This window comes from Ovis aries, chromosome 15, assembly GCF_016772045.2.
Source record: "Ovis aries strain OAR_USU_Benz2616 breed Rambouillet chromosome 15, ARS-UI_Ramb_v3.0, whole genome shotgun sequence".
Lineage (NCBI taxonomy): Eukaryota > Metazoa > Chordata > Mammalia > Artiodactyla > Bovidae > Ovis > Ovis aries.
Window position 1 is genome coordinate 75,244,219 of NC_056068.1, and position 23,803 is coordinate 75,268,021.

Below are 23,803 nucleotides of genomic sequence, written 5' to 3' on the forward strand. Positions count from 1 at the left end.
CCTACCCATTCTACAGCTGTCGTCACTGTTATCGCCACCTTCTCGCCCTGTTTGCCAGTTTCCCCTCCCATCATTCGCTAACTGAGGTCCTCTCCGTAGCCATCAGCCCATCCTTTTACTCATTTATCCGTCCATCTGTCCATTCTTCCATCTATCCATTCATCCACCCATCCAACGAGAGTACATTGGGCCTCTCCTAGTTCCAGGAACTGGGGACACAGAGAGAGAAAACAGTCGTTGTACCCAAGGAGCTCACACAGTAGGGTCACGGACAAACCACTAAATTATACAGTTGTGTTATGGGTTAAAGATGACAGATCCCAGGAAACACCTCCCCAGATCTGACAGGAGAGAACAGAGGGAGCTTCTCAGATTGAGCAGGAGAGAGAACTAACTTAATCTCTCCAATCCAACCTCATTCATTCATCCAACACTGATTAAGCATCAACTGTGTATCAGGCTCTGGGCTAACCATCCCAAGGTTCAGGAAGATGAACAAGGCCCAAGTTTCATCCTCAAGTTACTCACAACAACCTCTGACAGAAGACAGAATTAACTGGAGGTAGAAAGGGACCAGTGTGAAAACACCTTACATCATAAAGCACAGTCACATCCATCAGCCCACTGCATCCTCCCAGCTCCATACAGGGAGTCATTCCACCCCCAGTTAAACAGGGAAGTGAGGCTGGGAGGTGATAAGTAAGCATGAATATAGGTCACATAGTTGTGGGGTACAACAGTCAGGACTTGAACTCAGGTCTGACTCCAAGTTCAGTGCTCTTTACAGTACGGCATCCACGAGAGGCAGATGACACCAAAGAAGAGAGAGGGGCCTCCTGTAGGAGGCGGTGGGGGGCAGAGCCCGGAAGGACGCAGTGGTTCCTCCCAGTCTCAGCCCAGCTCTGCGGTGCAGTGGGCTCCAGATTCCCACGTGTGTGTGCACGCGTGCTCAGCTGTGTCCGACGCTGTGCATCCCAGGGACTGCAGCCTTCCAGGTTCTTGGTCCTCTGGGCTTGGCCCAGGCCTCTTCCCGATGCTGCGGCCCAGAGAGGCAGCAGGGAAGGCATGCTGGGGAGAGCAGTGCTCCTGGCGGGTCTGCTGAAAGCCCTGTTACCCTGAGGTGGGAAATAGACACCCTGGTGTTCTGAAATGGAAAGAAAGGAAAAGAGGCTGCCGCTTGCCCTGCCTGATCCCCGTGGGTCTCGCTGTGGGCAGACTCTAGTCATCTCCTGGGGTTGCCAAGTTGGAGTGTCACAGACCCTGAGCCCTGTGAAGTCAGGGTTTAGTCACTAAGCCGTGTCCGACTCTTGCAACCCCAGGGACTGTAGCCCGCTAGGCTCCTCTGTCCATGGGATTTCCCAGGCAAGAATAGTGGAGTGGGTCGCCATTTGCTTCTCCAGGGGATCTTCCCGACCCAGGGACAAGGAGCCCCGAGAATCCAACCTCTGTGTTATCCCTGCCAAGTATTAGTGTTAGCCACTCAGTCATTTCCAACTCTGCGACCCCATCCACAGACTACACCAGGCTCCTCCGTCTGTGGAATTCTCCAGTAAAGAACACTGGAGTGGGTAGCCATTCCCTACTCCAAGGGATCTTCCCAACCCAAGGAGGGAACCCAGGTTTCCTGCATTGTAGGGGGATTCGTTATCGTCTGAGCCAACAGGGAATTCCCACCAAGAATCGGGTTTAAAGGAGCTGGGCTTGGTGGAGTCAGAGAGGGCATGGCCTTCAGATATTGTCTTCTGGGATGCCAACTCTACTTTCTGACACGCTAGGGTCCAGGGGTGGGGGTGGGGGGTGTCTTCTGACGTTCTAGGGTCAAGGCCGGAGCAGTCTGCCCACATGCCTTTGGGACCGGCTTAGGCCCCCGCTGTGCTGAACTCTGTCTGCCCGGAGCTGGGGCGCCCGGCTAACCTGGTTTCTCCTACTCCCCGCAGAGGACCTGTTGCAGATGCCCCCGACGCCCCCCAGCAGCCACGGCAGCGACAGCGACGGCTCCCAGAGTCCCCGCTCTCTGCCCCCCTCCAGCCCTATCCGGCCCATGGCCCGCTCCTCCACGGCCATCTCCACCTCTCCACTCCTCACCGCCCCTCACGTAAGCGGCTGGGGCCGGACTGACCCCAGAGTCGAAGAATCCAGTGTCTGGGGGGAGCCCTAAACCTGATCCCACCCATATCAGAACACAGGAGGCGCCTGCCCCACAGATGGGAGTGAAGATCTTTTAATTGTGCTTGGGGATGAATAGGAGACAGGAAGAGTCCAGGAGGCCTGCTGAACCCGCTGGTGGCCAAGCTAGGTCTACAGCTTAACATTCCTGACCTCCAGGGGGACGGCCCAGGCTGCCTCCAAGGAGCACTGTCTGCAGAGCAAAGTTCAGGAGGCCCAGGAGCCCTGGGACGGGTTGAGGAACCCTCAGTCTAGAGGTGCTAGGTGTCCGAGGTGGGTGCTGTTCACGGGGCCCTGGACAAGTAAGCTCTGAGGCTGTGGATTCCACGATGGGATCTAGAGACCAGCCCTTCCCAACAGTATATTAAGGGCCTAACATGCCAGGCTGCCAGCAACATCCTCAGCACTTGTGACATGTTACTGGATTTAATTCAGATCCGCCCCTCTTGCAGATGAGGAAACTGAGGTTCAGCGAGCTGGGTGCCTTGCCAAGGTCATGCCCAGGGTAAATGGCTGAGCTCGGATTTGAATGCAGGGCTGTCTGGTTTCTAACTAGTATGTCCCCCTTGCCACAGAAATTACAGGGGACGTCGGGGCCGCTGCTCCTGACGGAGGAGGAGAAGCGCACCCTGGTTGCTGAGGGCTACCCCATCCCCACCAAACTCCCCCTCACCAAAGCCGAGGAGAAGGCCTTGAAGAGAGTCCGGAGGAAGATCAAGAACAAGGTAGAGCACGAGGCAGACCCTAGCCCTGCCCTGGGGCTTCCTTGGGGGTGGGGCTCTGCTCCCCTGGCCGTGCCAGTCCTGAAACTGGGGAGCCCAGGAAGTGGATACATGGCATGGTAACTCCGTGAGGGACAGGGAAGCCTGGCCTACTGCGGTCCACGGGGTCATGGAGAGTCGGACACAGCTTGGTGACTGAACAGTAACAACTCCCGTTTGGGGGCTTCCCCCTCTAGATCTCGGCCCAGGAGAGCCGCCGTAAGAAGAAGGAGTACGTGGAGTGTCTAGAAAAGAAGTAAGGGGCCTGGGGCGGGTGGCCAGCCCGGGTGGCCTGGGCTCCGCTCCCCAACCTGGCTTCCTCTCCCACCCTCTTGGGGGCGGTGCGGGGGTGGCAGGGGAGTAGGATGCTGGGGGGCAGGGCAAAGGGGGTAGCAGAGAGACTTCCCCGGTGGCCCAGCGGTTACGACTCTGTGCTCCCAGTGTAGGGGGCACGGGTTCAAATCCTGGTTGGGGACTAAGATTCTGCGTGCCACACACCACGTGACCCCAAAGTGGGGGGGAAGCCAAGTCTGGGGTTTGTCACTGAGCCTGTGTCTGCTTGGCCCCCACAGGGTGGAGACATTTACATCTGAGAACAATGAACTGTGGAAGAAGGTGGAGACCCTGGAGAATGCCAACAGGTGGGTGGTGCCGCCTGCGTTCCCCCTGGCCCCTGCCCTTCTGCAGCCAGTGGCTGGCTCTGGCATAGCTCTGGGAGGCAGGAGAGAGGAGAGGCCACTGAGCTCAGTGAGATGCGAATCCCAGAAGCAGGGGCACTGCAGCCTGGGACCATCAGTTTCCCATCCTCCTTTATCCACTCAGAGCTCTAGGTACCAGACAGAGCTGTCGAGATGCTTAAATGAGGTAATAATACAGACCAGCAGCAGCCCCTGGGCACTTGTTAGGAATGCTTTGTGCCCGGGCCTTGTGCCAGCCCTATTGAATCCAGGGAAGGTTCCACAACCTATGTGTTAACAAGCCCTCCAGGTAATTCTGAGGCACCCTGAAGTTAGAGCACCGATGTACCTGTTTACTACTCAAAGTGAGTTTCTCAGACCAGCACGTCAACATCAACTGGGGGCTTGCAGAAGTGCACAATCTCAGGCCTCTCCCCACATTTAACTTGAATCAGAATCTGCATTTCAGCAACACACTTAAGTGATTCACGTGCACGACTAAGTTTGAGAAACAGTCTGGAGCCCACACAGGGCCTGGCAAGCGGTGGCCACAGAAAGTCACAACTCTGGGTGCTGTTTTTGTGATCCCAGGAAAACTGTCATGCATCTCTGGGCCCCAGTTTCTCTGTCTGCATGGAGACGATGGAAGTGAATCTCCCCAGATTCATGTGACGATGCGATGAGACCTAGCAAGTAAAGGGCCGGCACTGTCCTTGGCATTTGAGAATGCTCCCTTCATGTTAACTTTTCTTCTTCTTTTTTCTTGCTGTTATTTTGAATTCTTGTTAGTGACCAGTCATGAGCCCACAGTAGGCCTTTAATAATTGTTTGCCGGGAGTAATTAAAGCAGCAGCCAACAGCTGGTAGGGAGCAGGTACTCAACAGAAGGCTTTTTCCTTCTTTCCTTCCTTCTCCCCCAGCTTCTCCAGTGGGATCCAGCCACTCCCCTGACTGACCCGGAGAATGCCCCTCTGATTCAGGGAAGAGGGGTGGGAGCCCTCGCCCCTCACCCCCTTCCTCTGGCCCAGATTCCTCTCTGGTCCCCAATAGGGCCAGGCCTTTGGAGCTATTTCGCCACCTGCTGTACATTCTGGGAACTGCAACCCCATGGACCAGCTGGGCGGGAGGGAAGAGATGATTCAACATTTGTTCACCAAGGGTGGGCTGATTCCTTGCTGGGGAGGACCCAGTCCCTGCCCTCAGGGAGCCCCCACAGTTAGCGAAAGAGACTGACGTCGTTGTTCAGTCGCTCAGTCGTGTCCGACTCTTTGCAACCCCGTGGAATGACATACAAATTTGTAAATAAACGAAGTGTTACAGGTGCTGTGATAAAAGCAAAAACTGTGACAAAATTAACCAAAAAAATGGTAGCTACCACTCTCCGCACGCTCACCCCTCACTGTGTACCAGGCGGCTGCCAGACATGCCCTTCTTATCAGCTCAGGGTAGGAGGAGGGAAGGTCAGTTTAGCTGCGGCTGGTGCGGGGTTAAAGAAGAAGAAGGTGACCTCAGCCCAGGTGGGCTAGACCCGCCTCCGACCTCCGCTTTGGCCAGAAGAAGCCTCCCACAGGGTGACCCAGCTATGCACCGTGAAGCGGGCGCCAGGTGCCCCGGCCACGCCACAGAGGAGCCAAGCGGGAAGTGACCTTTTCTGCCTTGAGTGAAGCGGGCACCTGGCGTGGAAGCCAAGTCTAGAGCCAGCCCAGGTGCCCCACTCCCACCCCGCACGGGGGAGAGCTCCAGGAGGCAGCGATGCCAGCCTGCTGGGGCAGAGCCCGCGGGTGACCGCTGTGCCCCCCTCAGGACTCTGCTCCAGCAGCTGCAGAAACTCCAGACTCTGGTCACCAGCAAGATCTCCAGACCTTACAAGATGGCCGCCACCCAGACGGGGACCTGCCTCATGGTAGGTTACTGTTCCCTCCCCACAGAGCCGCAAGAGGCCTGGTCTCCCCCAAGGCCGGCTTTCCGGGGGCCTGGGGGGTGGTGTGCAGAGCTGTCAGTGCCCTGGCTCCAGCAGACCCCCGCCTCTTTCACCAAAGCCCGTGGAACCTTCTGGAACATGACCTTCCCTGACCAGTTCTGACACGGTCTGGAGGCATAGGGACTCACACTAACCCTGCTAGGGGATGACAGGCCGGGCGCCATGAGGACGGCGCCTCTGAGGACCCAGTGCGGGGATGGGCCTGGGGCGATGCGGGGAGATATGGGCCTGTCTCTCTACATGCCTGGTGTGGTGTCCAGGCTGTGGCCAGAGCCTCTGCTAGCTCCTTTCCACGTTCCCTGTAGCTGTACAGCCTGTTGCCTCCGGGTTAATCACTGCCCCCGGGCCCTCTGAGATCCTGGAGCTGTCAGGTGGCAAAGCTGGAGTAGAGGCAGCTATTTGGGCTCTGTGACTCTTAGCTCCCCATGCTGGCCAGTCTTCCTGGGAATCCTGCTGGGAATCTGGTGTGAAGATATGTCCCCGTCCCTTGCCCCAGCCTCAGTCTCCTCCAGCACCTACTCCTTCCTTCCTTTCCTGATTCCTTTCCACCCCAGAGGTGATAGCCACACTGGCCAACTGCCTCTCTTTTCTAGCTCTGCCTGGGGTGGCCCCTCTCCAGTGGGCTGAGATGGCCTGACAGCCTCCACCTTCTCCTCCACCACATGGCTCTGGGAGCAGATTTCCTGAAAAAATGATGAGCCTTTGGCCCCCACTGGCTCATGGAGGGGGGAGGGTTTTGGGGGTGGCCAGTGCTGCAGCCATCCCCTGGCCCAGCTCTGCCCACCACACTCTCTCCACTGCCAGGTGGCAGCCCTGTGCTTCGTCCTGGTGCTGGGCTCCCTCGTGCCCTGCCTCCCTGAGTTCTCCTCTGGCTCCCAGACTGTGAAGGAAGACCCGATGGCCACTGACAGCATCTACACCGCCAGTCAGAGTGAGTGCCCCAAGCAGGGCTGCCCTCCCCCCACGCCAGCCCCAACTTCTGGGCAGAAGACAGACGCAAGTGAGGAGCCAGGTCTGGGGATGACACTGTCTCATTCTACCTTCCCATTTTGCAGATGGGAAAACTGAGGCCTCTCCCAAGGGTCTATGATTTGTTTGATATTAGTTATAGAATTAGAACTACAGTGCAGAGCCCCTGATTCCCAACCCACCCAGGAGTGGCTTGGCCAGGGGAGGAGGTTTAGGGAATGATAGGAATGTTCCCACCCTAGCCCCCATGTATTATGGTGCTGGTTGGTAGGGGGCATCTGCTAAGCCACCATCAAGATTTTACAACCGGGGTAGCGAGTGAGTTTCAGCTCCAGGGCCGTTTTCCATAAGATGTTAGTGGCTGCATGAAGCACTGTTCAGAAGGACTCTGAGGCCCCGTTCAGGATCGACAGGCAGGAGTGGCAAGATCCGCTGGTAACGTCTGTCATGGGCAGAAGCGTGGGAGTGGTGTGGACTCAGCTAGTTACCACCCCAAGGGGCTTGTGAGGACTGTTAAGAACATGGAGTTTCCGAGTCAGTCATATCTGCCACTCGCTAAGTGCGTGACCTCGGGCATGTGTCTGAAGCATGCTAAATTTTAATCTCTTATCTCAAAAATGGGAGTTACCAGTTCCACGCTTATTGAGCATGTTTGCTGTGAAGACGAAATGACATGGTGCATGAAGGCTCTCGGTACAGTTCCTGGTACACAGCAGGCTCTTACTAAACGAACAACAGTCGCTCCCTTTCTGATGCGCTCGCAAGAGGAGAGAAAAGACACAACACGCAGTGGCAAGGGGAGAACCGGCCCGGGGGGCAGCGAAGAATAGTGTGGATTTCCGGAGGCAGAGGATGCTCCAGACAGACCTTCAGAGGGACTTCCAGACAGTCCCTCATGGCCTCCTGGAGCGCACCATCCAGCAGGGCAGGGGGAGGAAAAGGAAACAGATGGGAGGTTGGAGGGAGCGAGGAGCTGGCGGGAGTGAGTTTCAAGGAGGAGGGATGCTGCGGGAAGAATGAGTTGGGACTGCAGGGCCTTGAGGCCGTGGGGAGGGTTAGGGGAAGAGGAAGCAGAAGCGAGGAGTGAAAACCCCTCCCTGGACCAGAGCAGCCAGAGAAGAGGCAGTTGCTAAGGGAGGTGGGTGGTAGGGATGTAAGTTCCTGAGAGGCACATGTCCGTTTCCTTAAGGCCAGAGGGGTCTGTGTGATGGGAGGCACAGAGGACCTGGAAAGGAAGGAATGGAAACTGGGGGAGTGGGGTTAGGGGGCAGGGGAGGCGTGTTGCTGGACAAAAGCAGAGTCAGAGGAGCCAGAGGAGCGCAGGAATGAATGAGCCCCTCAGAGTGAGCGCAGTGGGTTTCAGGCTCAGGGTCCCCGCAGGGCGAAGAGGAGGAAGTGAGCCCTGGAGCAGGCTGGCCCACGGAGCTGGGGCAGCGCACAGAGGCAGGGGCCCTGCTCAGGCAGACCGTGAGGTCAGGGCCCCAAGAGTGAGGAGGGTGCTGGTGGCTCCTGGAGCCAGGCGGGCCAGGGTCTGCAGCTCGGCCGCAGTGCATCTTCCTTAGGCCGGGACAGCGCCCCTGACAACCTGGAGCCTCAATGGCCTGTTTTGTGAAATGCACCTAAAAATATCTCATTCTGAGAGTTTCTGTTAATGATTTGATATAGGTTAAAGGATGCCGACAATGTCTGATAGGCATGGTAGATATCCAACAAATGTGTTTTCTCTTTTCCTCATCTCCCTGAGGGGTAAACTGGGGCCTCAAATGGGGAAAAGGTTTATTCAAGGTCTCACAGGAAGGGAGTGGTTCAGTAGGATGAGAACCCAGCTCTCAGATGCCCCAACCCAGTGCCCTCTGCTTAGGGAGTGCTAACTGGCTCTGAGTGCAGCTTCAGTCACTCTGTTATCTCATTTAAACCTCACATCGACGGGAGGTTGGCCCCTAGTATTCCTATTTTACAGATGAGCAAGCTCAGAAAGGTGAAAGCAAAGGCATGGCTTGCCTGCAGTCACACAGCTGGGAATCATTTGAGCTGGATTCAGATCCAGGCCTGAAAGAGTCCAGGGCCCAGGTCCATGACCACTGGGCGCTGAATGCGGCTAGACGGGGAGGGAGCCTTGGCACCATGGCTCACCCTGAGCTCCTTCTCCAGTGCCCTCCCGGAGCCTCCTGTTCTACGACGAGGGAGCGGGCTCATGGGAGGATGGCCGCAGTGCCCTGCTGCCCGTGGAGCCCCCGGATGGCTGGGAGATCAAGCCCGGGGGGCCGGTGGAGCAGCGACCCCAGGACCACCTGCAACATGACCACCTGGACAGCACCCATGAGACCAGCAAGTACCTGAGTGAGGCCTGGCCAAAGGACGTCGGTGGGAACAGCACGGGCCCTGACTTCTCCCACCCTAAGGAGTGGTTCCACGAGAGGTGGGTGGGTGGCCCCTTCCCTTCCTGGGCTCCCAGGCTCCACCCAGCCTCTGCTCACCCCTGGTTTCCGCGTTGTCAGCCACACCCTCCCGCAGCCCCATCCCTCCCAAGTCCAAACCCAGCTTGCAGAGGGGCCAGAGGGTCCTTCCCAGACAGAGTCATCCCTGACTTCTCTTCTCTCTCCAGGGATCTGGGTCCCAACACCACCGTCAAGCTCTCCTAGGCCGTGCCAAGACCCAGGACACAGGGCGTACCCTCTGGTACTCAGAAGAGGGGTCGTCCTGCTCACCAACCCGGATCCGGCTCGTACCCCTGCCCCCTGGGGTCCCCTCCCAGGAGAAAGGGTTCCACTCCCCACCCCCTACCAGCCCCTCTTTGCCCCAGATCTTGACTGGGGCCCCCCTTCCCCCCATATTTGGACTGTTCCCTTGGGCCAACCACTCTGTTCTCACCCCCTCCCTCCCACAACCATCCGTCCTTCTCAGATAAACCACTCACTGGGTTACCCACCTCCTTTCTTATAATGACCAAGAGGACCACTGCCTCCCTGCCCCACCACGACCACATACACACACACAGACACACCAACAGACCAACTCACTAAGCCCCTCCCCGCCCCCCCCCACCACTGTACAGAGACCAAGAACAGAAATTGTTTGTAAATAATGAACCTTATTTTTTATTATTGCCAGTCCCTAAGATATTGTATTTTACAAGTCTCCCTCCTACCTTCAACCCTCCCTTGTTTTGTATTTTATGAAGTTAGTGCGGGCTTCGCTGCTCCCTGGCCCAGGAGAGAGGGTCCTCCCACCCAGAACCCCTCACCTGGCCTCCCCCTTGCCGCTGCCCAAGCCGCTGGGCCTTTTTAATTGCCAAACCGCTTCACCCATCAGCTCAGCACATGCTTTAAGAAGGCAAAAGTAAAAAAAAAAAAAATATGCAGCATCAACCCCTGACTTTGTGCCTTGCTTCATGGTAGGGGTCGTGGGGGTGGGGGGAGGGTGGGACTGAAGATGAAGGAATAAGAAGGGTAAGTTTATCTGGGGGCTTCCCAGGTGGCACTAGTGGCAAAGAACCCGCCTGCCAACGCAGGAGACATAAGAGGTGCCGGTTCGACCCCTAGATCGGGAAGATTCCCTGGAGGATGGATGGCTATGACTCCAGTGTTCTTGCCTAGAGAATCCCATGGATAGAGGAGCCTGGTGGGCTATGGTCCATAGGGCTGCAAAGAGTCAGATGGGCCTGAAGGAACTTAGCACACACACAGTTTATTTTATATTCTGATCAGTAGTGATCGAGAGTGAGGGGTTTGAGAAGGCGTTTGTACTGGGTTCCCTCCTCCAGCCAGACACAGAATTCAAATCAGATAGTGAAAGAATTCTGCTACAATCCCCATACCCCAAGGCTCCTCCCGGCTCCTACCACTACTGTGTGTGGAAGCAGAGAGGCATATAGGCCACCGGGTGGGCCTTTAAGGGTGGGAACGGTGAGCACTCAGTGTCCGGGGTAGCCAGACGCTGTCCTCGGCACCATACACACAGTACCCAGGTTGCTCCTCCTCTTTCCTGCCCATTTCTTACTTTCTGTTATCTTTGCCTCATCTGCATTAGAGGAGCACACTTCAGAGGAAAAAGAGCTGCCTTTGGCTACTGGAACCGTCACTTGCTAGCCATGTGCAGTGGGCAGAATTCCAACATGGGATCCTGCCTCCTGGGGTGCACACCCAGGGTCATCCCTTCCCCTAGGGTCTGGGGCGGGGGGGAACCTGTGCGTGTCAGGGATGCCACTCCCATAGTTAGGTGACCTTTCATGGAAAAAGTAAAGGGATTTTGCAGGTGTAATGAAGGTCCCAAATCAGTTGATTCTGAGTTAATTCAAAGGGAGTTAATTCACTGAGTTAATTCACTTCCCTGGTGGTCCAGCGACTAAGACTCCGTGCCCCCAATGTAGGGGGCCCTAGTTTCGACCCCTGGTCAGGGAACTAGATCTCGCATGCCACAAATAGGATGTGAGGTGGCCAAGCAAAGAAATAATAAATAAAAAAATTTTTTAAGGGAGACCACCCTGGATGCACCTGACTTAATCGGGTGAAAGCGATTCAAAGAGGGACTGCTGCCGCTGCTGCTGCTGAGTCACTTCAGTCGTCTCCGACTCTGTGCGACCCCATAGACAGCAGCCCCCCAGGCTCCTGCGTCCCTAGGATTTTCCAGGCAAGAGTACTGGAGTGGGGTGCCATTGCCTTCTCCAAAAAGAGGGACTGAGCCCTTCCCAAAGAGAGAGTCTCCTAATGGCCCTAAAGAAGCAAACAGCCATGTTTCGTACCACATGGAGAGGGTGGCCTCTAGGCTCTCACACTCTGGAGGCAAGCTACTGGATTCTGCCAACCACCTGAGCAGCTTAGAAGAGGACCCCCAGCTCCAGATGAGGCTCCCACCCAGCCAACACCTGGGTAGTCACCTGGGGAGGGCCTGAGCACAGGACCCAGCTCAGCTGTGCCCTGAGCCACAGACACGGAGGTCACACCTGTGTTGTTTTAAGCCTCCGTATTTGTTGTAATTCGTTACGCAGTGTAGGAAACTAAGCCGCCACATAACCTGAACCTCCCTGAGCCTCCAGTTCCCCACCTGTAAGAAAAGAATATAAATAACATTCAGTGCATGAGGTTACGGGAATTCAGTGAGCTGTTTAGAAAGGGACCCAGTGCGCACTGGCTCTGAGAAAGAGTAACTGTGCCTTTAACATATGTGTGTGTGAGTTGCTCAGTCAGGTCTGGCTCTTTGTGACCCCATGGTCTGTCTATGGAGTTCTGCAGGCAAGAATACTGGAGTGGGTTGCCATTCCCTTCTCCAGGGGATCTTCCCAACCCAGGGATCAAACCCAGGTCTCCTGCATTGCAGGCAGATTCTTTACCATCTGAGCTACCAGGGAAGCCCCTTTTAAATTACACACACACATATATAAACTATTTATCTACTTATTTGTTTGGCTGTACTGGGTCTTGCGTGGCATGTGTTGTGTAGACTCTTAGTTTCAGTATGTGGGATCGAGTTCCCTGACCAGGGATCGAACCCTGGCCCCCTTCATTGGGAGCACAGAGTCTTAGCATGAGGAAGTCCCTAGCTGTGCCTTTGCAGACTGTATCTGTACAATGAGCTAAGGGCCAAGCTAGGGGTGCTGTTACAGCACAGAAGAGGGTTCCTCCCCCAGACAAGCAGCAAAGGCTTCCCGAAGTAGGTGACATGAAAGACTGTTGGAAGTAGACCGGAGAGACAAAGGGGCATCCCAGAAAGAAATGGCGCGGGCAAAGCCCTCAAAGGTGGGAGAGAGAGCAGGAAAACTTCAAGAAAATCACAAATAGTTCAGAATAGCTGGAAGGCAGGCAGCAAGAATGCTGAGAACTGAGGCTGGATAGCGATCAGGGGCCAGAGCCAGAAGGCCTCGAATGCCTGGATGTCAACGTTTATCTCACAAGCATGATAATTTCATACTCGGAAGCAGGGACTATGGTGGGATCAGCTGCCTGGGTCAGCTGCCCACCAGAAGCAAAGATGGACAAGACCAGACAGAACTCTAGAGCTTTGGGACTGGCCTTCAAGGCCCATCCTCTCTCCCCATTCTCCCACAGCCTCATCTTGACCACTTGATGGGGACCTCATTGCCTGCTGCAGGGCATCAGTTTTAACTGCTAAAATATGCAGGCCTTTTAAAGCAAAAGCATTCAAGTCCGGGCTCTGGGCCAAAGCTATGATTATTATTAACAAGAACTTTTAGCTCAACCCCCTTTCCTGATTGATTCATCCATTCCCTCTATTAGTCACTCAACAAACTGCTTTCAAAGGTCCCCCAGGATTGTGGAGGCGGCTGGGAAGTGAACCAGTCATCAGGCCCAGTGTGATGGGGGTTGCTAAAGAAATACAGAAGACTGTCATGTAGTCTGGATTCCATGGATCAGGGAGGGCAACTTGGAGGAGGTGGCCTTTGACTGGGTTTTTTTTTTGTATATGCTTATGTGTGTATTGGGCTACATCAGGTCTTAGTTGCGGCGCTCAGGATCTTTGTTGCAACATGCAGGATACTTCTTTGAGGCTCTCTAGTTTTGGTTCCACGGCATGTGGGATCTTAGTTCTTTGATCAAGTATAAAACTCACACCCCTGCATTGCACGGTGGATTCTTAATTACTGGACCACCAGGAAAGTCCCTTGACTGAGTCTTATAGGGTGGGTAGGAGTCAGTGAGGTACAGAAGGGCTTAGAGTGTTTGGGGTGCAGAGAATATCATGCAGACATGTAGCCATGAAGAGCTGGGCTAGGACTGGGGTGAGGCAAAGGGGTGGCTAGAGTGCAAACTTTAAGGAGGCGCTTGTACAGCCCTGGGAATGAGCACCTCCTTAAATGTGGCACTCTAACGCGTCACACTTGCCTCACCCTCCTCCTGGCCCTGATGGAAAGTGTGGCCCTTGCAGGGATCTAAAGAGAAAAAACATTTTCTCCTGAAGGTGATAGAGAGTTACTGAATGTTTTTAAACCAGAGAGTGAGATAATCAGATTTGCCTGTCCTGAGGCTCTATGGGGGATAGAGTGAAGATGAGACAGATTCCAGAGATAATTAGAAGGAATTATCAACAGGCTTTGACATCAAACTGGCTGTGGGGTGCAAGAGGGAGGCTGGAGCCTGGCACGACATTTAGATGTCTGACTTCGAGGTCATGGTGGCGGATAAGACCATTTACTGAGACAGGGAAAGCCAGAGGAGGAGCAGGTTTGGAGAGAAAAAGAATTCATTTGAGCACATCTTGCACTTGAGCTGCCTGTAGAGTGTTCACATTAGCATGCACATCTAGGACTTGGCAGAGAGGGATCCCAGGCGGAGATTAGGAACTTGTCAGCATCCAGGTGGTATGTTAACATCTTGGATCTGCGTAAAGGGAAAAGAGACTTGGGGCGGAACTTCAGGGAAGGTGGACGTTAGGAGACAGTGGAAGAAGAGGAGAAAACAGGAAGGCTGTGCAGGAATGGGCAGAGAGGGGAGAAAAGCTGGGAGAGGTGAGTGTCTCGGAAACTGACGGAGAGAGCTTCCAGGAGCAGAGCTCACAGCTGTCAGATGCCGTCTGAGCGGCTGGGAAAGATCAGAAGACAAGGTGTCCATTCGCTTCGATAATGAGATCACCAGTGGCTGTGTCTGGAGCTGTGTAGGGTAGAACTGAGCCAGAAGGGAGACTCGGGTGGAGATGAGAACAGGTGGGGGGGATGTGAAGACTGAAGCAGCCGGGGTGCAGTGACACAGGTCACTGAGGGTGGCATCAAGAGGCGGCTGTTGGGGTGATCAAGAGCACTTTGGGACTGCTCTTTCCGATGAGGGAGAGATGACCACGATTACTTCTAGAAAAACGTCTTCTGCTTCATTGGCTACGCTAAAGCCTTTGACCGTGTGGAACACAACAAACTGTGGAAATTTCTTAAAGAGATGGGAATATCAGATCACCTTACCTGCCTCCTGAGAAACCTGTATGCAGGTCAAGAAGCAACAGCTGGAACCGGACATGGAACCACAGACTGGTTCCAAATTGGGAAAGGAGTATGTCAAGGCTGTGTATTGTCACCCTGCTTATCTGGATGTGAGAGTTGGACCATAAAGAAGGCTGAGCGCCAAGGAATTGATGCTTTCGAACTGGTGCTGGAAAAGACTCTTGAGAGTCCCTTGGACAGCAAGGAGATCCAACCAGTCCATCCTAAAGGAAATCAACCCTGAATGTTCATTGGAAGGACCGATGCTGAAGCTGAAGCTCTAATGGTTTGGCCACCTGACACAAAGAGCTGACTCATTGGAAGAGATCCTGATACTGGAAAAGATTGAGGGCAGGAGGAGAAGGGGGCCACAGAGGATGGGATGGTTGGATGGCATCATCGACTCAATGGACATGAGTTTGAGCAAACTCTGGGAGATGGTGAAGGACAGGGGAGCCTGGTGCGCTTCAGTCGATGGGGTCACAAAGAGTCGGAGATGACTGAGCAATCGAACAACAATAATGTCTAGAAGACAAGGAGTCAACAGAGAGGGAAGATGACGGCTGATGGGAGGGGGAGTGCAGGAAGGGAAGGGATGCAGGGAGCAGGTGGAAAGACCCACTTTGGCCTGGAGAAGCCTAGATGGAAATGGAGGGCACTGTGTGACTGAAGAACCTGGAGAGACAGGAAACGAGGGAAACCCCCTGTGACTGTGAAGTTTGAGAACAAGACAACGGGGAGGGTGAGCATGGGAGCTGCACTGGGGGGCGAGGGGCAAAGTTTGAAATAGTTGCTCAGAGGAATGGGACCCACAAATATGTATAGGGTATCTCTTACATGCACGGAACCATGATGACCTTGGAGCACAAACAAGGCCCAGTTCCTGATAGCAAAGAGCTTGAAATCTAGCATCCTCTCATTATTGATTTGTGACCATCTGCCAGGCATTGGACTGAGAACTTTAGAAGTCCCACTTAGGGAGCTTAGAGCTTAGAGCATTTTTACAACTGAAGAACATGGGATTCAGAGAGGTGAAATGACTTGACCAAGGTCATACAGCAAGTAAGTGGCAAAGTGGATATTTGAAGACAGGTCTGGGGCTTTCCTGCTGGCTCAGCAGGAAAGAATCCACCTGCCAAGGCAGGAGACACGGGTTTGATCCCTGACCTGGGAAGATCCCGCATGCAGAGGGGCCGGTGAGCTGCAGTTACTGAGCGCACGCGCCCTTGAGCCTGTCCTCTGCCATACGAAGAGCTGCCGCAGTGAGAAGCCCGCAAACCACAAGTAGCCCGCCACAACTAGGGAAAAGCCTTCGCAGCAATGAAGACCCAGCACAGCCAAATATAAACAAAGAAAGAAAACTGCAAAAAGAAGACAGATCTGTTTGGCTTCAGAGCTCATGTTGCCCCTCCGGCTCTCCAGCTCTCACCCCAGCACCCCTTCCACCTTCCTTTCCCCCAACCTAGCTCTTAATCTGGCATAAGATCCAAGCACACTGGGGGGCTTCCTGGAGCCCAGGGGTCAAGGCGTGGTCATCTGCAGTCATCGTGCCCATCCAGCCCAGCCAGTCCTCTCCGCCTGTGTTGGAAATCAGGATTACCTCCCTCATGCAAGCCACCTGTTGACTTCCGCCTCCTCAGCACTGTGTCACTGTCCCTAAGGGGGCCCCTCCCCAGGATGTTCCCAGTGATGGAACTGCAGCCTTCGCACTGTACTGTCAGCCCTGGCAGCTGGCACTGACACACACACACATGTAGCTTGCATGAGGCCAGTCACCCTGCTCAGATTGCCACAACAAACCCTTTGTTACACCTGGAAACCAAAGCTCTGTCAGCATGGAGAGCGGCTATGAGTGATGCCCCAGAGCTGGGATGGGCTGGGGCAAGGCTCCAATTCCAGAGAGTGGACCACCCCAGAAGCCATCTCACCAAATGGGGCACCTACTTGATGAGGGTAACATGTGCCCCTTGGGGCACTAGGAGGGAGGAGACAGGCTGGGAACTCACCTTCAAGGAAGCCTGAGTCTCTTGGTCATCTGAGTGACAGTTAAGAGCGTGCATCTGACCTTCCTGCTTCACTTCTGTGCGTGACCTTGGCAAACGACCAAACAAACCTCTCAAAGCCTCAGCATCCTCGTCTGTAAAATAGTACCCACCCTCATAAAACTGCTGTGAGGGGTAACTGAAAGCTTGCCCACGAAGTTCTTAGCACAAGGTCAGTTAGGCAGTAAACACTCAAAAGGCATTAGCTATTATTTTCTGAGTGCAGAGGCAAGCAAGGAGCCAGCTGCAGCTAGGAGAGGCCGCAGAAGGTGGTCAGGCTGGTGGCGGGGGAGGGAGGCTTTCATTCTTCCCTTTCTTGGGAAGAGGGCAGAGCTACACAGCTAAAAAAATAACGCAGTCAGCAGCTGGTCCTAAGTGGGGGAGATGTGAGGACAGAGGGGAGAAGCTTCCATTTAAAAAGGATTGAGAGGGGCTAGCTCGGCAAAGAGTCAACCAAAAAACCGACCTGGACACTCAGCAGCTAAGCAGCTGTGAAGGAATGTCAAATCCAGCAGAATGACCATAATTCTCGGTATAGGAGGCTACCCCGGGTCTGGCTGTTTGGAAAATTAGCAATCCTAGAGGCCATCTCAGGGGCAAAGATGTGGGGGCAGGGAGGAGCTCTCAAGGGCCTCACTCCCTCACTCCCTACTCCTGCACCGCCTACCCCGCGACAGGACTTCTTTAGAACTCGGCTTTCCAGTGCAAGCTCCCCAGTGGTCAAGATGCTTAATGCAATTCCATTTATTCCATTCATCCAACATGGAATTGATAGACCAGAAGAGAGGGGGAAGGCAGAATGGTGGCAGCTGCCTTTGGGGCATTTAAAGATGAGGGAAACAGGCCAACGTGAGGCTGGTACTGTGTGGCAGGCAGCCCAGAGGAAGTGGGGAAAGGCATGAGTTCTGGGGCCAAAAGACCTAGATTTAAACCCTGGCTCGCCACTCACTCACCTCACCTGAGCCATCTTGGAGCAAATAAATCACTTGAATGACATCTCAGGGTCCTCATCTGTAACATGGAGGAAGCGATAGCATCTACCACCCGGGCTTGTGGTAAGAATCAAATGAGATGTTAGTTATTGTTAGAGGGTGAAGGGGAATGCCCGGAGAGGGGCCCAGGAAGCAGTTACAGGGCTGTAGGAGGGAGACAACGTCTGTAGTGGAGTCTCGGGGAGGGCCTTATGGGGGATGCGGCATCCGAGAATGGCCTCGACAGATGGGCAGGATTTCAGAGAAAGGGACATCCTGCCGGCAATGGGAACAACATGAGCAAAGGCTCGGAGCGGGACAGCGACTGCAGGGCTGGTGAGAGCTGGAGGAGCCTCGAGCAGTGCAGCTCTCCCCCTCTGTAATCCGCTCTCCACCTCTGAGAGTCTGGTCCCTCCCACCTTCCGGGGCTCACAGACAGTGGGGAGAGATAAGACAAACTAGACTAGACACCGGCTGCAGAGGGCAAGGGGGCCCGGGAAGAAAAAGAGTGCCTTTCAGCTGGGGCCATCCAGGGAGACTTCCTAGAGGCGGCGGCATTTCAGCGGATCGAATTTGAAGTCCAGCAACAGAAGATTTCAGATGAACGATGTTATACAGGGCTGATGCCAATTCCCAGAATAAGGAACACAGATGAGCGGAAGGAAATGGATGGGACTGGAGAATAGGCTGTGGGGAGGTGAAGGCAGGCCTTGAATGCCAGGCTAAGCTCAGGCAGGGTGGGAGGGCACTAAAAACTGCGGAGAGAGAGTAAATGCTGTGGTCAAAGCGAGGCAGGAGGTAGATTGGGTCCCCCACTCCCCCAGGGTAAAGCGATTGGAGATTAATCCCTGTGGGCGGAAACTCCAAGAGAACAGCAGGACGATTAAGAGAGGCAGCTAGGCCCTGCCCAGACCACATATTTCTCATTCTCAAGTCAGGAGACCTCTTAGACTGCACAGGTGTAGAAAAGGCTCCTTGGAGGTCAAAGGGTGAGTTATGCCAAGGCATGTTCTACCAATACCCTCTGCAGTAGAATCCACCTTGGCTTAGAGAAGCGTGTGCACACATTCAAGGATCTTGAGATCTGCCAAATTTGGACTTGGAACCAGGCAAACCAGAATGACTGGCCAAAGGAAACCCAGGAGAAACACCCCATACAAGTAATTCAAACTGCCACGGGGCACGACTCAGGGACTCTTCCTCTAGTCTGCCTGTGTGTCTATTTGCAAGTACTGTACTCTTTTCCTCTTAATAAATACTCCACTTGCTTCGATACTGTCTGTCTTGGGTGAGGGCCCCTGGCACTGATCACTGGTCTAGGGGCAATGATCTGGTGCTTTCGCTGCCGCGATCCAGCCCCAGTCTCTGGCTGGGAACCCAAGCCCTGCTCCAAGCCGTTGCAGGCCACCCGAAATCAAAATGTCAACTTCAGAAAGATGAGTCTAGGGTAGTGGATAAGGAGGCATTAGATCTGAGAAGTTACCCAGGGTCCTGCCATCAGTCAGATGAAAGGTTCAAGTGCAGAACACCCCAAGGACAAGAGGAGATGCTGTAAGGAGGAACCATGGGGTTTCCATGGGGAAGAAGATGAACCTCAAAGAGACCGCTAGTCTTTCCTTCCTGAGTTGGGTTCTCCCTTCTCCCAACCCAGAGACAGATTCAATCTTCTGGGAGACTCTGGCCCAGGGCTTTCAGGCGACAGGCCACAGGAAGCCGCAGGCTCTCCATCCCACACCCACTAACATCTGGGCAGGGTTCAGCAGAGAGCTAGGCCTAGAGAGCTAACACTTTACCTGCAATCAAGTCCATCCTCAAGTTCAAGGCATCCCGGCTCACGTTGCCCTTCCTGTGCCCCGTCTTCAAATCTAATTGGGTCTCTCAAGTCCCATGGCACCGACGGGGTTAAAGCCAGCTCCTGTCACCGCCCCCGCCAACATTGCCCCCCTCCTACCCCCCTGCCCGCCGCCGCGGCGAATGCCGAAGCCGGAAAGCGCGGGCCGAGAGGGGTGCATCACTGCCTCTGAGTGACGGGCGGGCCGATGATTGGCAGCTGCCGGGCGGCGGGGTACAGGGGCGGGGGTCCGGGGGTGGGCTTTGGCGGGCGCCCGGGGCCGGGATCGTGCCCGCCGCGGCCGGGCCGGGCTCGCTCCTCCGGTGCCCGAGCCGGGCTGGCGGGGCGGGGCGGCGCCCTCCCCGGTACCCCGCGGGCGGGCGGGTGTCTCTAAGGTGACAGCTCGGGTGCGCGGCAGCGGCTGCTTCGGCCGCAGGAGCGCGCTCAGCGCCCGGGATCCGGCTGCAGCCGTCCGGGGGGCGCCCCCAGCGCTCACCACGCAGCACCCCGACACCCGCCGAGACCGCTCCCCCGAGGGGCGCCGGAGGCTCCCAGCCGGCCCTTCCCGGGCGCGGCGCCCAGTCGCCGTCTGAGCCCCGGACGTCGGGAGGGACGTGCGGGACCGCGCGCTCCCCACCCCCCAACCCCCGGCTCGCGGCCCCGGGCTCAGAAGCAAGGGAGACTGAACTTGAGCAGGGAACCCCGAAAGGCCGCCGGAGCCGCGGGAAGCGGGCGGCCGCAGGATGGCCGAGGGGCCGGGCGGCGGAGGGCCCCGCGGGGACGGGGCTGGTGGCGGCCGGGCGGCCGAGGAGGAGGTGGTACGAAGGCGCTGCCGGCGAGGTCAGGAGGCCGAGGCACCCCGGGACGCGGCCGCCGGACCTCCGGTGGAGGAGCGGTTCCGCCAGATGCACCTACGGAAACAGGTGTCTTACAGGTAAGGAGGATGCGGGCAGAGGGGAACCCGCCGCTTGGGACCACCCCCGCCTTCCATCAAGACTCATTGAGCGCCTGCCGGGCACTGCTCTAGGCCTTGGGGTTCAGAATCAACTACCAGGAGGGTCTCTGTCCTCTGTGTCCAGCGGGGAGCTTCTGTGGCCCTTCCTCTAATGGACAGTGAAAGCCCTATTCATTCAACGTGGAGTTACCAATGCCAGCTGCCTGTCAGGCTCTGTACTGGGTGTTGAGGGGGGAAAAGAATCAAGATATGATCCTTACAAACCTCTGTCTGCTGGGGAGACCCAGGAGATGCCCCCCGGCCCTTCTTCTGGGGAAAAGAGGGACCCTGTCTATTCATTCAATAGGCCTTACTTGAACTTTCCCGGGGGCTGACCCTATGCTAGGCGCTGGCCTGTGGAAGTGACTGAGATGGCGCTCTCTGCCACCATGGCTGAGACCCTGCTGCCTAGAGAAAAGGAAGGAATCCCTCCCCCGCCCCCCCGCCCCGTGGACCCCTCTGCCCACACAGATCCTCCCTGGCATCCCGGTGGCAGCCTGAAACTTGCCCTCCCACCCTACCTTCACCTGTGCCCAGAGGAATCAGCTGGAGCAGCAGGCCCCAGGGACCACTTTTCTGATTTGGGATGGGGTGCAGGGAGGACTGCCCCTCAAGTAAGGGTGGGTAAGTTACACAGGGAAGGGGTCCAAGCCTGGTGGAGGCAGGGCAAGGACAGCCTTTACCATCCCGTCTCTCCCAGATCACAGCCTCAACCAGGACTTGCTGCCTCTCTCAAAAACCCCTGGCTCAGAGTGACCTTTGGGGGGTCCGGCAGGGACATGAAGGTATCTGCAGTCCTTGAAGCCATCAGCATGGTTAGAGGGATCTCCTATCTGTTCACAACCCTGAGGACTTGAGATGTGTGAGGCTGCCCTGCTCCTCCCCAGGGCTTCTGGGAAGGAATATCCTAAAACTGACCAGTCCTGGGAGCTTGAAGGACTCCAACTTTTTTTTTTTTAATATATATTTACGTTTATTTATTTGGCTGCACTGGATCTTAGTTGCGGGATGTGAGATCTAGTTCCCTGATCAAAAATCGAACCCAGGCCCCCTTGCTTTGGGAGCATAGAGACTTAGCCACTGGACCACCAGGGAGTCCTGTACTCCAATATTTTTAATAGCTATGAAACCATCAGGCGGGGAGATGAGAGAGGAGAGGAGAGGAGGGGCTTTTCCACCACAATGAAGTGAGATGCTCAGAATAAATGGGCAAGAGGTGAGGTTCCCATGGCCCCACTGTCACTGTCTGAGGCCTGTAAGGAATCAAAAGTACCCTGGACTACAGTACTGCGTTCTTTTAGAACACCGTGCTGACAGAAGGGCGTCATCTCCCCTAGTTGCGGAGAGAGAGGCCCCTGAAAGTCTCCTGGGAGAGGAGAGAGTACAAAGAGACTGATGGGTGATGGGGCATCGAATGGAAGAAATATTACTCTGGGAGTCAGGAGGCCTGACTTGTATTCTCACTTTTGCCAGTGACTTGCATGTCCTTGAGCTAGACACACAGTCTTTCTCTCTCTCTGGGCCTCAGTTATTCACCTGTGACATAAGAGAGTGACCCAAGGTTTTCCTTAAGCCGTTGGTCAAGGCCGAACAGCATCTGGAGCTGAAAAGGAAGCCAGCGTGGAGGAGAGGCTGAGAGAGATGGAGGCAGAGAATAACCAAAGGGCTGAGGAGATGCTGTGCAGGAACACGTACACACTCGGAGACAGACACAAGGGCTGGGATTTGCCCAGGGTGGCTCCTGAATGGAGGGTGCTCCCCAGCCCAAGGACGCAGGGTCACCAAGCTGTGGCTCCCCTCTGGCTGTGAAAGGGTGAGGAGATGGGGAGACCTCTGGGCCACCTGTGTGAGGGCTGCAGAGAAGAGTACCATGGAGGATTCCAGCTGTCGTCACCCCTGGACAGATCTAGTGAGGTGCCTCCTCACACCTGGAGGCAAGGCCAGAAGTCTTGTCTTAGGACCAGGACAGGACAGAGCGTGAGGGCAAGAAGGGTGGAGGAAGGCCTGAGAAAGTGACAGAGCCCGGGTCCGCCCACGGGACCCCAGTGGGAGGACTCAGCCCTCCCCTGTGACTGTCGTCCAGGCCGCTGGGGGCTGGCCAGAGCTCAGGCCCAGCGTAGGCCTTTCCACCTCCTCCGCCTGCCTGCAGCTCCATGCAGCTCTGGCTCGCCGCTAAACCTCCCACCCCGCTGCGAGGAGTTGCTAAGAAAAGCAGTCGAAAACCATTCACAGAGAGAAAAGGCTTTTAGACAGAAATGCGGGGGCAAAAAAATTCGAGGGCGAGGGGTGGCAGCGGAAGTGGGGTCGGGCCTGGCTGCTTCTGACGTCAGAGAGGACGGGGGTTTTCGGCAGGACAGTAGGAGCTTTTAGGGACGTGGGGGTTTCTGGGAAATAGGTTCCCTTCCACCCCGCAGCTCCAGCTCCGGTGGTGTGGGCTGGAAGCGGCCCTGGCAGCTGCTTCAGGGGGATGGAGAGGCAGCAGGTTTCTGGCAGGAGAAACTCTGAGCGGGGAGGGAAGTGCAAGGACACCTTGTTTCTGCATCTGGGCCTGAGGAAAACTCCCAGAAACTCAAGGCCTGAGCTCAAGGCCCACTGAGGGGTGGCCTCCAGCCTGGGAGAAGCCGGGGGTATGAGAGACACTGGCTTTGGACTGCAAGGACCTGTCAGAAGATGCAGAACTTGAACCTCTGGAGATAAGCCTAGCGGTTCCCAAACCCCAGATCAGCTGAGGATCTCTTTCAAAATCATTTCTAAAGCCCTCCCTAGAGATCCTGATACAGAGAGTCTGGGGTTGGGCCTGGACATCTTGACTTTAAAAAACCTTCCCCAGGTGGGGCTTTACTAGGTGGTCCAGTGGCTAAGACTCCATGCTGCCAATGCAGGGGGCCCAGATACGACCTAGGGAGCTAGATCCCACATGTTGCAACTAAGACCCAGCACAGCCAAATAAGTAAATAAATAAGATTAAAATAAATAAAAAGAATTTAAAATAGTAAAATGGGTGGAAAAGAAAAACCTCCTCCAAGTAATTTTGATAGTCAAGTAGGTTTGGAAACCATGGGCTTTACCTATGCAGATGCTGGAGGAGAGAGACAAAAGGTAAAAAGTGAGCTGGACCACTGGAGGCGTGGCTGGCAGGGGGCATCCCTGTACTGGGTGCTGTTGCAGCCCTCAGTCAGCCAGTTCAGTCGCTCAGCTGTGTCCTTCTCTTTGCGACCCCATGGACTGCAGCGCACCAGGCCTCCCTGTCCATGACCAACTCCGGGAGTTTACTCAAACTCATGTCCATTGAGTTGGTGATGCCATCCAACCATCTCATCCTCTGTCGTCCCCTTCTCCTCCTGCCTTTAGTCTTTCCCAGCATCAGTTGTGGCCCTAGAAAGACCTTAAAGGAGCACCAGCACCTCTGTCCGGAGCTGACCCTGGGCCAGACACTGTATGAGATACAAGTATGAGATAACATTCTTCTCTTGACAAAAGCATGATT

At 55.3% G+C, this 23,803-nt stretch overlaps 2 protein-coding genes across 3 annotated transcripts in view; both read left to right on the forward strand.

Annotated features, from left to right (window-relative positions):
- The window catches only part of CREB3L1 (cAMP responsive element binding protein 3 like 1), a 38,029-nt gene extending 28,107 nt beyond the window's left edge, over positions 1 to 9,922 (forward strand). The window contains exons 5-12 of the mRNA XM_027979678.3: positions 1,938 to 2,095; positions 2,742 to 2,891; positions 3,125 to 3,183; positions 3,500 to 3,568; positions 5,408 to 5,507; positions 6,390 to 6,516; positions 8,706 to 8,973; positions 9,160 to 9,922. Of these exons, the coding sequence (XP_027835479.2) occupies positions 1,938 to 2,095; positions 2,742 to 2,891; positions 3,125 to 3,183; positions 3,500 to 3,568; positions 5,408 to 5,507; positions 6,390 to 6,516; positions 8,706 to 8,973; positions 9,160 to 9,196 (968 nt within the window). The 3' untranslated portion in view covers positions 9,197 to 9,922. The remainder of the gene's footprint in view (positions 1 to 1,937; positions 2,096 to 2,741; positions 2,892 to 3,124; positions 3,184 to 3,499; positions 3,569 to 5,407; positions 5,508 to 6,389; positions 6,517 to 8,705; positions 8,974 to 9,159) is intronic.
- A 9,665-nt stretch (positions 9,923 to 19,587) lies between these two features.
- Positions 19,588 to 23,803, forward strand: part of DGKZ (diacylglycerol kinase zeta) — a 44,789-nt gene continuing 40,573 nt past the window's right edge. For both annotated transcript variants that reach the window (XM_042233453.2, XM_027979683.3), the window contains exon 1: positions 19,588 to 20,256. In XM_042233453.2, coding sequence (XP_042089387.1) covers positions 20,066 to 20,256 — 191 coding nt within the window. In that variant the 5' untranslated portion in view covers positions 19,588 to 20,065. The remainder of the gene's footprint in view (positions 20,257 to 23,803) is intronic.